This window comes from Musa acuminata, chromosome BXJ3-7 (genome assembly GCF_036884655.1).
Source record: "Musa acuminata AAA Group cultivar baxijiao chromosome BXJ3-7, Cavendish_Baxijiao_AAA, whole genome shotgun sequence".
Classification (NCBI taxonomy): domain Eukaryota; kingdom Viridiplantae; phylum Streptophyta; class Magnoliopsida; order Zingiberales; family Musaceae; genus Musa; species Musa acuminata.
This window is the reverse complement of record NC_088355.1, coordinates 11258312-11273810: the sequence shown is the minus strand read 5'-3', so window position 1 is coordinate 11273810 and position 15499 is coordinate 11258312. Positions and strand designations below refer to the sequence as shown.

The window sequence follows — 15499 nt, the reverse complement described above, 5'->3', positions numbered from 1 at the left end:
AACATAAAACATATAATTTTCAAGAAAAATAATTATTCAAAAAAAAAAGAAGAGAAAATGCATGATGGAAAACATCAAGTAATTTCAAAATAATTCAAGAGAGTTGAGTTACTTACCTTGTAGTCAAAGCCCGTCAAAGCCCAATTCGTCGTTTCACCTTTGGAAGTTCTCGATTCATCCTTAGTTGCCTTCCTCTTCTTTGTCCTCTTCCTCCGTTCAAGTTCATTGTTTATTTTAGATTTTTGTTTAATGAACTTATTAAGATTTAGTGTTCGAAGTTCAAGTTCATCATTGTCTTCATCACTTGAGTCATCGCTCAAGTGGTATTCATTTGTCCGGAGTTCCAAATCCTTCCTATTCTTTGGAAGGCGGTTCAAGTGCTCATCGTGTTCATCATGTGCATTGCGCACCATTTCATATGTCATCAATGAGCCGATAAGTTCTTCAAGTGGAAAAATATTTAAATCTTTTGTTTCTTATATTGCCATTACTTTTGATTCCCAAGCTTTAGAAAGTGATCGTAAAACTTTACTAACAAGTTCAAAATTCGAGAAACATTTGCCAAGAGCTTTTAAATCATTGACGACGTCCGTAAAACGGGTGTACATGTCAACAATGGTTTCGCTCGGCTTCATTTGAAAAAGCTCGAAATCATGCATTAAAAAGTTGATTTTCGATTCTTTAACTCTAGAAGTGCCTTCGTGTGTGATTTCAAGAGTGTGCCATATGTCGAAAGTCGTTTCGCACAAAGAAACCCGATTGAACTTATTTTTGTCCAAAGCGCAAAATAAGGCATTCATAGCCTTTGCGTTTAAAGAAAAATACTTCTTCTCCAAATTCGACAATTCGTTCATCTGTTTAGAGGGAAGTTGAAAACCGTTTTCAACAATATTCCATAAATCCAAATTCATAGAAATCAAGAAAACTCTCATTCGAGTTTTTCAATAAGTGTAGTCCAATCCGTTAAACAACGGTGGACGAACAACCGATAAGCCCTCTTGAAAGCCATAAAGAGCCATTTCTCTCGGGTGTAAATTCGAAATGAGAAATACCGGGCTCTGATACCAATTGTTAGGATCGAAGCGGCACTAAAAGTGGGGGGGGGGGGTGAATTAGTGTAGCGGATTAAAACTCGTAAGTTTGAAATCAAATTCGTAAATACGAGGAGATTTCGTTTTGATAGTAACTTGAGTAAAATGAGAAAATGAAATCCGAAAGCTAGCAGTAGTGTAGATGACAATTTCAGGAAGGTAAATACTCACACATTCAAGGAACGCACCAATTTAAAGTGGTTCGGTCAAAATGACCTACATCCACTTGCGAAGCTTTCTTCAATGAAGCTCCCAACTTCCACTAGCAAATCACTTTGAAGGGGAAGGACAAACACCCCTCTTACAACCTTTTTACAAATGGTTCACACTCTTACAAATCTTCAACGAAAAGGAAGGAGGTGAACACTCAAGCAATTGAAAACAAGGTTTGCCAAAAACTTTACAAAGGCTTTTGTCTCAATCTAATGCTTCTCAAAGGTTGTAATCTCAGCTGAGAATTGAGGGGTATTTATAGGCCCCAAGAGGATTCAAATTTGGGCTCCAAATTTTGAATTCTCTTGCGTTCCCGAGGCTAGCGGTGCCACCGCTCAGTTCTCGGGTTCTGGGCGGTGCCACCACCTAATCTGGCGGTGCCACCACCTAATCTGGCGGTGCCACCGCCTACACTATTTCAGCTCACTAGTTGGGCTCCAAACTTGGTCCAAACCAGTCCTAACTCGGGCCCAATTGGCCCATACTTGGGTTATAGGATTAACACCTAATTCTAACCCTAATTAATATGCTAACTATGAATTTAAAGATATTTCCTAAGCTATTACAAAGTCCGCAAGTCAAGAATTTTTTCGACGAGCTTCCGGTGAACTTCCAGCGGTCTTTCGATGAACTCTCGGAAACCATTCTGTGGACTCCCGGCAAGCTCCTAGACTTCACAATTTGATCTTGGCGAGTTCTGACGAGCTTCTTCGGTAAGCTCCGATCTTTCTCGGCAAGCTCCGCAAACTTCCAACGAACCTTCTAGCGAGCTTCCGAAAAAATCCTTTGGCAAGCTCCCTACTCATTCTCGGCTAGTTTCGGCAGCATTCCCGATGAACATTCGGACTTCCATCGAACTCTCGAACTCGCAACGAATCCTTCGTGCTTGACTCCGACACTTTGTTTCACTTTATGTCTTCGTCGTTATCGTAGTTAACCCTGCACAATTATTACAACGCGAATTGACATTCTATTGCCCGGCACGTCATTGGTCGGCGCTTCGTCTGATTCTTCAGTACATCGTCCTCTCTTGCAGCTTGTTGCCCAATCGACGGTTGACCTCTGCAACCCCGATATCCTTGGCGCAATTCCGCTCTCCTTGGCCCGATGCCCGACGTCCGAGGCCTTCTGCCGTCCAATATCCTGACGTGATCTCCTCCGTCGCAACGTCAATTCCTCCTGCGTCAACTGTCTAATCCTGATCGAGTAGACCTGCATCACTCAAAATGCAGTTAAACATCTAAACACAATTAATTAGTTTCATCATCAAAATCCGAGATTCAACACCAACGAAATCGTGTCCTTGACTCCGGGACTTCATTTTGCTTCATGCTTTGCTATCGTAGTTAATCCTGCACATGTAAAAAAAATACACTTCAATCTAGACAATTAATACCAAGGATTAATCATGTTGTCCGGCATGTCATTAGTCCCTTGATGCTTCCTCTGATTCTTCGATTCATCATCCTCTCTTGCGGCCTATTGCCCAATCGGCCAGTTGACTCCGCAACTCCAATATCCTTGGCACAATATCTGCTCTTTTTGGCCCGATACACGAATCCATGGCCCGAAGCATTCTGCCAATATGTCGACCGATTCTCTAGCCCAATGTCCAATTTTCTAACATGTTTTCCCCAGCACAATATGATTTTTTCTGTTTTAATTGTCTCATCCTGATCGAAGTATCCCGCGTCACTCAAAATACAGATTAAAACATAAACATTTATTAATTGGTTTCATCATCAAAATCCAAGATTCAACATATACCATTCATCACAATCAATCATGATAGGATAATTTACTTATTAGTGAGCCTAAACAAGTGATCTAAAATGCTTAATATACTCGTCAGTAAAATTGATTTTTTAAAGTGACTTTTGAAAGTATTACAATTTAGCTAAAATTTGTTCATTGCCACTGTATATCTATAATTCATCTATATAAACATCATACCTTGAAATTAGGACTTTGAATCTCAATAATACTTTTAATCAATTTATAACACCAATTCTAATAAAATATCAAATAAATTCAATATACTATTCCAACATTTGGTGTTCTTCAAACACACAAATACAAATATGCTTAAATTTAATTAGAAATTAAAGGAATTGGGAAGTTTAATCCCTATCTCAAAATTAAACATTCATTTAATGGTAGACACTAATTTTCAATCCATCCTTTACCCAAATCACAATTGGGCCGAGAAATGGAAGCCCAATTGGAAAGGATGGGTTCGACTTCAGTACTTGATTAGATCAAACCCGAACCCGGTCCGGCCCGCTACGACCCAAATCGCCATCGCCTCTCGTCTGGGTAGGGTTCTTTGGTTCTGCTTTCGGGAGAAAGGAGAAGGATTCATGGCGGGCAATGGGTTGAAGTGGGACGGATTGCTCAAGTGGAGCCTCTCCCACGCCGATGGGACTCGCGCTGCTCGGATATTGAGATATTGCGTCGGACCCTTTGCTTACGGTTGGTCGTTCTTCTTCCAGTTGATTGAGATTTGCAGGGTTGGGATCGAAGTTCCCATTTTCAGAGGTTCTTGATGGCTTTAGCTACAAATAATCTTTATGTGAAGAGCTTCCGCTCGAATAATTTGTTTCTTGCTGATGAATTCATGTTTGGTTGTTGCAGCTAATCGATGTTGGGGTTGATGTTCTTGCTTCGTTGTAGGTCAATGAGGAGGATAGGAAATGGCTCGTGGAAGCGATGCAAGCTGATGAAGGAGGATGTTCTGGAGCTGCAAGGGATCGAGTCGCCGGATGTAGTAGGTAATGTGTCTTGTTCGAGCTATCAGTAGGTCATTTGGACTCGGGTAGTATTGCTAGAGCTTGTTGCTTACAAGTATTAACTTGGTTTTAGATTAGCCATAGTAGGGGTCTATCATTGATTGTCCCATCTGAATTGAACCGTGATAATTGCTGAGCTGAGACATGCTTTAAATTGATTATTTTCATCTTTATTTGGGTATCTTGAATCTGGTCACTAAAGTCTTTTTTGCTTTCCTAACCTTTTGCATGATCTAGTTGTGAGTTAATTCTAGTGAAAGTATGATCTCAAAGAGTCTAGAACTGGAAATCATGGTTGTGGAGTTATTTGGAACTTTATGAATTTGGAGTCCCACCAGGCACAATTTACTGTGTCAGGTGGGTTGATTATGAGAAAGCCAATTGTTCAGAAGACTCTGCTTATAGGATTCTTTTTAAGTTAACTTAGTGAGTCACAACTTAATGAAACCTTTAAAGTTCTGCGTTGCTATCTATATACATCGAGAATTTAAGATTACATGAATACACAAAAATAGGCTGAGGATTAAGGCAATTAACTTCTTCTAGAATAAAGCAATTTCTCTACTGATTTCTATTCTCAAGACCCTAAAATTCAGTGTTCTATCTTCGAAACCTTTATGTTAGTGTTTTTAGAAAGAGAAATGGATGTAGGCTTTCAGTTAGTTTGTCAAATAAGTTATTTTTCCTGCTGATAGATAGCAAGATGAACTTGAAACATTGAACTTTTATTCTTTAAAGGTATAGTCTATATTAAAGACTAGTGAACCATTTTTCTGTTCAAGGGTATAATAACTCATTTGTTTATGAAGATTGATCTCTTGACCAAGCTATAGCTAAATCGTGGTAGATCTTAGACTGCTGAATTTCCTTTTGCCGTTTTAGGTTGTAACTGTAAATGTCATCCAGTTTCATATTCTCATTGGTGTATTGATTTCTTGCAACATCTTTTTAACCCTAAAGAAATGTTGGATGAGCTTGGAGAGCATGTTGAGTCTATTGATATGACAAATGGTAAGTGTAAATGACTTTGCATTTGCTTTCTCTTGGCTTGGTGTTTCACACATTCTGTTGAACAAATTTATTTATTTCATATTCTTCTTGAGCACACACTTCATAATAGTTGGAAATGTAATATATTTTCAGTCAATCTGTTTTAGTTTGGCTTCTAATGTTTCCAGTGTCATGCATCTTGAACCTGTTCACCCGTATCTACGTCTAATCACACACATCAGTTGCTCTCAGTTGGATTTTAAGTAGCTTCTCATTGATTGGTTCCATTGAAGAGGATCAGAAGTGCTGGCTATCAAAAGATGATACGCTTATCACTTCGTTGTTTTGTCTGAGGTTATTCTTTGATGATGCGCATTTCCATGCTTTTCTTGTTTAAATGTGCATTAAATGCATCTGATGTAGCACTTGAGAGGAGTCCTAGATATGTGGCTGGTTTGATGATTGCCTGTCATGGATCCAACAATTTTTAATATCTCTAAACAGCCTCACAGTCTGCTGTCTGATATGGAAAATTTATAGAATAATCACTGGAGATGATAGTTTCCAAAGTGCTTCTTGTAGGCGTATATAAGCTATATCACCCTTGTTGGCCTCTGCATTTGTAACTGCATGAATTTCAATAGTTTGTGGTGTTCTAACATTTAGTTCAACTGTGTTCAAATGAGTTTTTAGGAACATGTGGATCGACTGTGATTTTCTTATAATATAAATGTTTTTTTACTGCAAAAAACTATTTTGTGATGTTTACATTCCTTGTTGGTGAGAAAGAAACAATTGAAATACTGAACCTGGAACTTGCTGCTGCTGCTGCTGTTGTTGTTGAACCTGGAACTTGCTTCCCTTGATTTAGAATGTACACTCCATTTGGTGGCTAAAAGAAATTTCATAATTTGTGAAATCTTAAACATTGACACCAAATGGCTGTGTTCTTTTTGGTAAGCTTGAACTTGAATCAACTCTGATTTTACAGGAACTCAGTTTTGCTTTGACCTTTGGTGCTCCAGGAGCCTATTTTGGCTAGTGTTTTTAAAAATGCTAGGCACTTGCCTAGGAACCTACTTGAGCGAAGCGAGACGCACTAGAATATTAAAATATAAAAAATATAATACAATTGATAAATATGATTATATAAATAAAAATATGACATTAAATTAAATTTTTTGATGAATCTTCTGTATTGCTTTGTACACTTGTCATTAATCTAGAGACCCTAATAACAGTTCTAAATAAATAGAGATTAACAATGTTAAATAAGGACTAATAACAATTCTAAACAGTGATTAACAGTGCTAAATAAGCATTAGTAATTATAAATAGGTCAATAATTCTAAGAATTAATATCAATTGTAGTTTATTATATAATAACAATAGTTTTAATATTAGTTAAGGAAGGATTAATAATCCAGTGTTAATAGCATTTAATCCACTGTTAACAGTAATCATAACAGTAAAAAATGAGTCACTGGTTGTTGAACATAGGGAAGTAGAGGGTAGCAGTGGCGGAGGAACCTTTAAATTGTGGCAATGGCGGCGGAGGAAGCTATGGATGGTGGCAGTAGTGATAGAGAAAGTTACGGATTGTCACGAACAATCATTGCGCACTTGCAGCAACTTCGTTCAACGAACTGTTCATCACTTTTGCATGCTTGTACAGAGACATGACAACATGTTTTGTCTTGGTTTTGTGTGTTTTTTCTTAAAAAATGTAAGCAACGACAGTTTGCAGCGCTGCAGTGCGACCGCTCGTCGCACCAGGCCAAACTGCCCCAAAATGGCTCCGTTTTCACGTGCCACGACCTGTTTTCTGCAGATCGCAGCCTCACGCGACACGCGAAAGCCATCTCAGCATCCTGGAACCCCTCGGGCGGCACTAAGGGGGATGGGGCTTCGGGGTAGCGTCGGGTGTTGAACAATCTTCACAAGTTCACACGTTAACTTGACGGGAACTTGCCTTTGTGCCCGACACCCGGCACTCGGTGAGCAGTTGTTTGTGGACTTGCAATTGTTCGTTCAACCTTCTAAAGTCCTTGTTTTCTCCTTCCTCTCTTTTCTCTCTTGCACTTAAGGTGCTTGTTGAATTGCTTGTTATGCTTTCCTCTTCGCGCGACGTTGAGACTTGTCCGTCGCTCATTTTCAGTCTAATCAAATTTCAGTTTTACAGGTCCTTCAGGACCTGTATGAGGTTGCAACTAGGCTGACCCTTTGCGGATGCATATGTCGCAAGGGCGCCTTATGACTTAGGCAATCCCAACTAAATCTCAGGAGTTGGCACAAGGGTGCTTCACGACTTAGGCAACTCTTGCTAAGTCCGTGACTTTGCCGCAAGGGTTCCTCACGACTTGGGCAATTCTAGCTAAGTTCATGACATTGTGGTATCAAAGCAGGCAAACAATTCGAGCTAGCAGTGAAGAAACTTTGCAAATCTCGCCATGGCAAAGCATCATGGCGAATCGAGCCAGACGGGGCAAGCCAGACCATTACCCTAATTAGCCGCAAGTGGGCTACAAGTGTAAACTCGCTCTCATGTTGGTGGAACCACTCTGGAGGAGCGTGGCAGCGAACATGATGAGCGAGAAGTTGGCTACTCTCCTCGAGCAGAGGAGGCGCAATCTGGAGCACCAAGCGAGAAAAAGAGCCATAAGGAGAGACTCACAACGGCGGAAACCCGCCTGGATGTTCTTGAAGCGAGCTTGGAGGAACTCTACCAAGGCCAACGAAGGCTTCTTGGGGTAGAGAGCTCGCAAGAAAAAGCCGAATCCCGATTCAACAAGGTTGAGGCCCTAGTCGATCGACTGACGGATGATACCAAAGACTCTGTGCAATATTTACACGAAGTCGTGGCGGAACTTACTTCCAGAGTGATGGCGCTCACAAGGGCACTAAATGAGGGAGGGAGCAACACTCGTGTTGCACTGCCACAAAACTTGAAGGCACTTGAGTCTCATGGATTTCTTATTTGACATGGAACAGTACTTTCGAGCTACAAGTTCTGATTCTAAAGATACCAAAGTTTCAATAGCAACCATGTATCTGAATGAGGATGCAAAACTTTGGTGGCAAACCCGTTGGGAGGAGATCCAACAAGGTCGGTGTTGAGTGGACACATAGGAAGACTTGAAGCGGGAGTTGAGAACTCAGTTCCTACCCGAGAACACAGAGTTCGTCGCAAGGAGGAAGCTGAGACAACTCCACCAAAGTGCTTCCATTCGAGACTACGTAAAGCAGTTTTCTGCACTAATGCTGGACATTCAGGACATGTCCGAGAAGGATAAGTTGTTCAGCTTCCTCGATGGCCTAAAGCTATGGGCTCAACAAAAACTGCATCGAAGGAATGTCACCGAAGTGATCAGGGTAATTGCGGCAATAGAAAGACTCACCGACTTTGTTTCCTCAAAGAACTTAGGGAAAAGGAAACAATCTTCAGAAAATCATCATCCAAAATATTCTCGAGGGAAGGAGCCCGGGGGGCAAGCAAAGGAAGAAGAGTTCCTACAAAGGGCCAAGCTCAAAATGCAAGGCCCCAAAACCTTGCGGATGCTTCTTGTGCGAAGTAAGGTCTGCCATACTGAATTGTACTGTCTGGTACAGGCGGTACGTATCGGTTCGACAGGCTATCGGTACACGGAACGCTCGCTATTGGGCGGTACGTTCAAAATAACCTCGTATCGGACGATACGGGGTAATACCGGGTGGTAACGGTCAAAATTTCGACCGTTACCGCCCGGCACAACTCGATAACGGTTGATTTTGACCGTTATCGCCCGATACCACTCGGTAACGGTCGAAATCGACCGATACCGCACTGTAGCAGTGCTACAGTGTTCCAACGGTCAATTTGACCGTTGAAGCCCTTTCTCATTTTATTTAAGTCATTCTTCTCTCCCCTATTTAAGCCAAAGGGGAAGGCAGTAGCATCAGTTGCATCGTTGGAAAGAATCGAGTCGGGCGACGAGACACCTTCACAATCACATTCTCTTTCTTGGTCGGTCCAGAGACATGACAGCAACACGGACAGTAGTGCCTCAACAGATGATGGCGGTGATGCCGGGCAATCGTTGGTCTCGTCTACACAACTTGAGGGTGATGAATGGACTAAGAAGCAATATTTTACACATGCCACTCAAGATTTAGATCATGGAACTCGATAAGGTACTGGTCAAGTTTATGCGCGGAAGGGCAAGGGGAAGGGGAAGACAGTGGATGAATATGAACAAATGCGATAGAGCATGCATGATATGGACACAGAAAGAGGCTCATCGTATTCACAACCATCGTATTATGGAGAATCATACGGGCAACAACAGTATGGTGATAGTTGGTCATCCTTCTCTGAGCAACAGTATGATACAGAACAGCAGATCAGTAGTGAAAGTAGAAGCTTTGACATTCACCAATATATGCCTCAAGAGCTGCCTCGGACAAATCTGATTCATGACGATCAGTCCATGATCAGCACCACATTGATGCATCAATGGCATACGGTGTATCAATACACTATGTCATGGGATCAATTTTATGATTGAGTCCAACAAACATATCATATTGATATGTAGATGTATCGGATCGAGGACCCAGATCCACCACCCGTGGAGGCCCGTTGTTCGTTTTGGTGGTAGAATCAAGTAATCAACAATCAAGTATATCTACATATGTGATTATTTAATTCATTTGAATTTTAGAGTTTATATTGTAACAAAATAGTCTAACAATTCAACTGATTTTTCTGTAGATATTTCAATCTATAACGGGCTGAAATACGAACCTCGAACAAGACTACCTCAAAGCCCGAAAAAGATATGTGATACTATTCTTACCTAATTTATATTGATTTTGCTAAACTTATACTATTACTATATTTATTTGTAACTTGAAAACCCTATCCTAACTTTTGTTTTTAATTTTCGGGTATTTTCGGAGGGTTAAATCTATGAAATTAGGTGTACTGCTCGGTGCACCTGGGTGTACTGCTCGGTACACCGTACCATACCGTACCGAGCCCAGGTCGAAACGCCAGTACGGTACGGTAATGTGAACCTTGGTGCGGAGGACCGCATATGGTGAGTGAGTGCCCACAGAAACAAGCACTCAATGCAATAGCTTCAATCTACCGCCCTATATCGGACAAGGGTAAGGCTGTCGCTCTTAGTTCGAGTAGTTCGGAATCCAGCAACGACGATGAGGAGTCACAAAGACCCTTGATGGGAGCAATGTGTTTGTTGAATGCTTTGCGGGGTCAAGTGGGGGAGAACACGAAGACAAAGCCACATAAAGTAAGGAGCAACGAGCTGATGTACGTGGACATCATGCTCAATGGCCAAACAACCCATGCAATGGTGGACACGAGCGCTACCCACAACTTTATTGCCGATCGAGAAGCAATGCGACTCAGGCTGATCTTGGAGAAGAACCCAAGTCGGATGAAGGCGGTGAACTCGGAGGCCAAGCAGATCTCCAGGTTGGCAAAGGGAGTCCCCATCAAGATCGGAACATGGAGCGGGAGCACAAACATGATGGCAGTGCCACTGGACGACTTCCAAGTGATTCTTGGAATAGAGTTCATGCACGCGGCGAAGTTGGTGCCAATGCCATTCCTAAACTCCCTATGTCTGATGGGAGGTGACGACCCCTGCGTGGTTCCCGTCTCTCGAAGATGAACCAATGACCCCCAACAAATATCAGCATTATAACTGAAGAAAGGCGTACGAAAAGGAGAATTAACCTTCGTGGCTGCTGTGAAGCTTGAGCCATTTGACGGGGAGGCCATTCATGAACCTGCTATGGTGGCGAACGTTCTGAAGGAGTTCACAGACGATATGCCACCCGAGTTGCCGAAAACTCTGCCGCCACGCAAAGACGTGGATCATCATATCGAGCTGGAGCTGGGAGTGAAGCCTCCAGCGAGACCACCATACCGCATGTCCCCTCCAGAGTTGGTAGAACTCATAAAGCAGCTAGATGAATTGCTAAGCGGTGGTCTCATTCGTAGTTCCAAAGCACCTTTCGGAGCTCCAATTCTCTTCCAAAAGAAGCAAGATGGGAGCCTCCGACTATGCGTTGACTATCGAGCCGTCAACAAGGTGACGATGAAGAACAAGTATCCCATCCCGCTCATCGCGGACTTGTTCGACCAACTGGGCAAAATAAAGTATTTCTCCAAACTTGACCTCCGGTCGGGGTACTGGTAGGTACGCATTGTTGAAGGCGACGAAGCGAAGGCTACCTATGTGACCAGGTACGTAGCGTTTGAGTTCTTGATGATGCCTTTCGGCTTAACCAACGCTCTAACCACATTCTGCTGAATCCATTTTAGCTGATCGCAAGACGAAGCTACCCAACGAAGCTGAGCATATCAAATACTTGGTGAAGTGGCGAAAGCTTACCCGGACTGAAGCCAGTTGGGAGCCTGAAGACGCCTCAAAGCCTTCCAACATGCATCGATGAGGACGTCAACAGCTTAAGTGGGGGAGAATGTCACGAACGGTCGTCGCGCACCTGCAACAACTTCGTTCAATGAACTGTTCGTCGCTTTTGCATGCTTGTACAGAGACATGGCAGCATGTTTTGCCTTGGTTTTGTGTGTTTTTGTTTAAAAAATGTAAGCAACGATAGTTTGCAGTGCTGCAGTGCGACCGCTCACCGCACTAGGCCAAACTGCCCTAAAATGGCTCTGTTTTCGCGTGACACGACCTGTTTTCTGCAGACTGTAGTCTCACGCGAAACGTCAGCCATCTTAGCACCCTGGAAACCCTCGGGTGGCACCAGGGGGAATGGGGCTTTGAGGTAGTGTCAGGCGTTGAACAATCTTCACAAGTTCGCACGTTAACAATCTTCACAGTTGTTTGCGGACTTGCAACTGTTTGTTCAACCTTCTAATGTCCTTGTTTTATCCTTCCTCTTTTTTTTCTCTTACACTCAAGGTGCTTGCTGAATTACTTGTAAAGCTTCCCTCTTCGCGAGACTTTGGGAGTTGTTCGTCGCTCGTTTTCAATCTAATCAATTTTCTGTTTTACAGGTCCTTCGGGACTTGTATAAGGTTGCAACTAGGTTGACCCTTTGTGAACGCATATGTCGCAAGGGCGCCTCATGACTTAGGCAATCCCAGCTAAGTCCGAGGAGTTGACGCAAGAGTGCTTCACGACTTAGGCAACTCCAGCTAAGTCCGTGGCTTTGCCGCAATGGTGCCTCATGACTTAGGCAATTCCAGCTAAGTCCGTGATAGGACGGCGATAGTGGCGGCGAAGGAATCTGCGGATTGTGACGTCATGTGTCTATCAGTGATCGAGGAAGTTGTGGTCCTGTCCCTCGATGGTGGAAGGAGTTGTACATGGAAGCAATGACGGCGGAGGGAATTGCACATGAAAACTACAATAGCGGGAGCTTCGAACTCATCTGTTGGTGGTAGAGGAAGCGTTTGACCTGTGCATCAGCGACAGAGGCAGCAATAGGACTAAAGCGGCAAAGTATCTAGTGTTTATGGGTCGAGGGTCGCATGAGGGGTGGTTTACTGTTACTATTCATTGTGCTTAGTTGGTTCGATTAAACCAAGTTACTATCTAATCGAAACAGAGTTGACCATTTGCTTCGATTGCTCACCTTCAACCGGGTGCTCGTCTGAGGCGCCCGGCGCCTGGACTGAAGCAAGTGCCTAGGCGGCACTTCACTAAAGCGCATTGCCCAATAACTGTGCAAGGTGCTCGGGCCTAGCCTCACCTTGCCCGACAACTGTGTGAGGTGCTTAGGCCTAGTCTCGCCTTACCTGAGCTCTTAGGCGAGTGCCCGAGCACCATTTTTAAAATATTGGTTTTGGCCATGTTGTTGCTCATTGAACACAATCCATATAAAACAGCTTTTGAGGATGAAAAAAAAAAATATAAATTTGTCTATAGTACTTATTTTTTTTCTTTTGACTAAACTGACTCATGATTACATATTAATTTGTTTTTTGTGCTCTTATTGACAAGTCCCCTTGTCATGTGATACATCAGTTTTTCTGTCCTATCAGTTTTAGATAAACTTATATGTGATTTTCCATGAGATTTAGTCACAGCCTCAAATTTTTTTATTTTCTTTTGGTTTGGTAGCAAAGGCATGTATTTCTTGTGGAGGACTTGTCATTCATTTTGTTTGAATATGCCAGACTTGCACTTAATCGGCGGCTTAGTCCCTCTGCTTGGTTACCTGAAAACCTCTGATGCTGGTATTGGAGCAAAGGATGCAGATGTTGTAACTACCATTGTTCAGAACAATCCTCGAAGTCGGCAACTTGTAATGGAACCTCTCCTGTCAAATTTTACATCACATCCTGATTTAACAGTTCACACAGAAGCTCTTGGTGTGATATCCTGTGAGTATCCTTTCTTCCAGGCTGATATTTCTCTGCTTGATCTGTCTTGATAATTTGAAATGATCATTTTTGTGCCTCCTAATGCAGCTTTGATTCAGAATAACCAGGCAGGAATTGCTGCATTCGATCTAGTGAATGGTTATGCGGTGCTCGGAGATGCATTGTGTTCAGAGAGAGTTATGGTCTCTTTTCTGAATCTCTCATCTGTTGTCTTGCCTGCTAGAGTAATGTTGCGTTGATGATCATTAAGAGTTTTGACATTTCAACCTCGCTTTGCTATGGTCCAACCGTGATTGCTAGTCCAACTCTTCTATGATTAATTACAATGCTAGGTGTGTGTCGATGACATCTTTGTGCTCTATTAACCTTCAAGTGATGAGCCTTTTTTGCCTGTCATCTTCCAGGAGGGTGCTTAACTTGGTGCAATCCCTGCTGCTTCAGGAGAACAATTCAGATTGCAGCATTGTGGTTTCCTCGGCTCATGTGCGAGAAGCAGCTGTAGGGTGTCATCTAGAGTTTGCTGGGGACAGGACGTCCGGTGGCAGCACTGTTGTAGCCGAAGAAGACAAACTGAAGGAAGTCCTTCAGCGACGTATCGAGGGTATCAGTGGCTGAAGATCTCGGAGCTGCCGGGGAGGAGCGGCAACTCGTGGGCTCCTTATGGAGCACACGTTACGGACCAACCATCATCGCTCCCAGAGAAGGGATCTTATGGTGCTTCCAGGGGTGTAGGCCTGATGTGGCTGGCAGGCAAAATCTTCCAGCTGCTGTTTCGTGCATGGCCAGCAAAGCAGCAACAAACGGGGGGATCAAGATCCGGTGACGATGGAAAGAAAGAAAGAAAGCAAGTCCGCTGCTGCGAACGAGAGTAGCATTGTATTCCAGCCACGAGTCAGGTGATGAAAGGGTCAGTCACGATCCCGTGAAAGAGAGTAGCAATGTATTTTAACGATGCTATCTCAATGGAGATAGCCCATCAACATATTTACGGAGATTCTTTGAACACGAAGTTTTCCTGATGCAGAGCTGATAATGATGAATAAGTGGAGGAACAATAACATAACAAGGGAAAAATGTTGATGATGTCTTGATCAGTCATACTGTGTGTAGGAATGTTTTAGGTGTTTTTAAGATGAAAATATCATGTTTCGAAGGTGGATCCGAGATGACTCCGAGGTTGATCCGATGTGACTTTATGATAGATTCAAGATAGTTCTGAGGTGGATTTGAGGTAGATCCAAGATGGCTCCGAGATGTCGAACTCCCAAGGCTCCAAGGTGGATTCGAGAGAGGTTTCTCGACTCAATTTCTCTGACGCTCAAGTTAGTAATCTGAGGTCTCCAAATGTGGGTTCGAGTAGTTCAAAAGGAGTGAGTTCTCTCCCCATTTTAAAATATGTTTTATATCTTGAAGGAGTTAAAGTAAGTTTTTTTTCATTGTCATCAAAGAAGAGAATAAAGTTTAGGATTATCTTACTTGTCATAAAAGGAGATAAATGATTGTCTTTTGTGCCATAATGAACGAGAAAGAAGTTTATATATATTTTTTCCTTTGAATCTTTCTATACGTGAGCAGATAAAGGATGCCTTGGATGACACATGGGGAAGGTATATTTCGGGCTCTTACAAGAGAGATTTGAAGCACGATGTTTGATTTTTTTCATTGTGGGAATATTTGGAGATTTTATTTTACAGGTCAGGTTTTCTCGATTTATGTGTCTCAGGATCATTGGGCTCATACTTCTATCGTAACGATTTTTCCTTAGCAATGATTGGGTTTCTCGATTTGCACACTTCGGACACATTTGGCCTATGCCTTTGTAATGGGGGATCGGTTGGGTTTCTTGATTCACACATCTTTGGTACATTCGACCTTACGCCTCTGTTGTAACATATTTATTTCATTGTCGATTAGTTTTTTCTTACTCATACATCTTGAGTGTATTCAACCTTATTCCTTTACCGTAGCGGATTTATTTTGGTATCGATTGAGTTTTCTCGACTCATGTATTTCAGGCATATTCAACCTTATGCTTCTATCATAGCGGATTT

At 42.5% G+C, this 15499-nt stretch overlaps 1 protein-coding gene across 1 annotated transcript; it reads left to right on the top strand.

Moving 5' to 3' along the window:
- Window positions 1-3640: 3640 nt before the first annotated feature.
- On the top strand, window positions 3641-14009 carry LOC135642657 (uncharacterized). The gene is made up of 6 exons (XM_065158967.1): window positions 3641-3776; window positions 3978-4075; window positions 4976-5104; window positions 13242-13448; window positions 13536-13630; window positions 13853-14009. Exons 2-6 carry the CDS (start codon window positions 3982-3984, stop codon window positions 13862-13864), a joined length of 537 nt encoding a protein of 178 aa, XP_065015039.1. The 5' UTR covers window positions 3641-3776; window positions 3978-3981; the 3' UTR covers window positions 13865-14009.
- The last annotated feature ends 1490 nt before the right edge of the window (window positions 14010-15499 follow it).

Bases quoted from the DNA above. Each gene is read 5' to 3' on its own strand.
- LOC135642657 (XM_065158967.1), top strand. From the start codon at position 3,982: ATGAGGAGGATAGGAAATGGCTCGTGGAAGCGATGCAAGCTGATGAAG. The intron at 5,105-13,241 runs GTAAGTGTAAAT...TGAATATGCCAG, and splicing joins GTCTATTGATATGACAAATG to ACTTGCACTTAATCGGCGGC. The intron at 13,449-13,535 runs GTGAGTATCCTT...CTCCTAATGCAG, and splicing joins AGCTCTTGGTGTGATATCCT to CTTTGATTCAGAATAACCAG.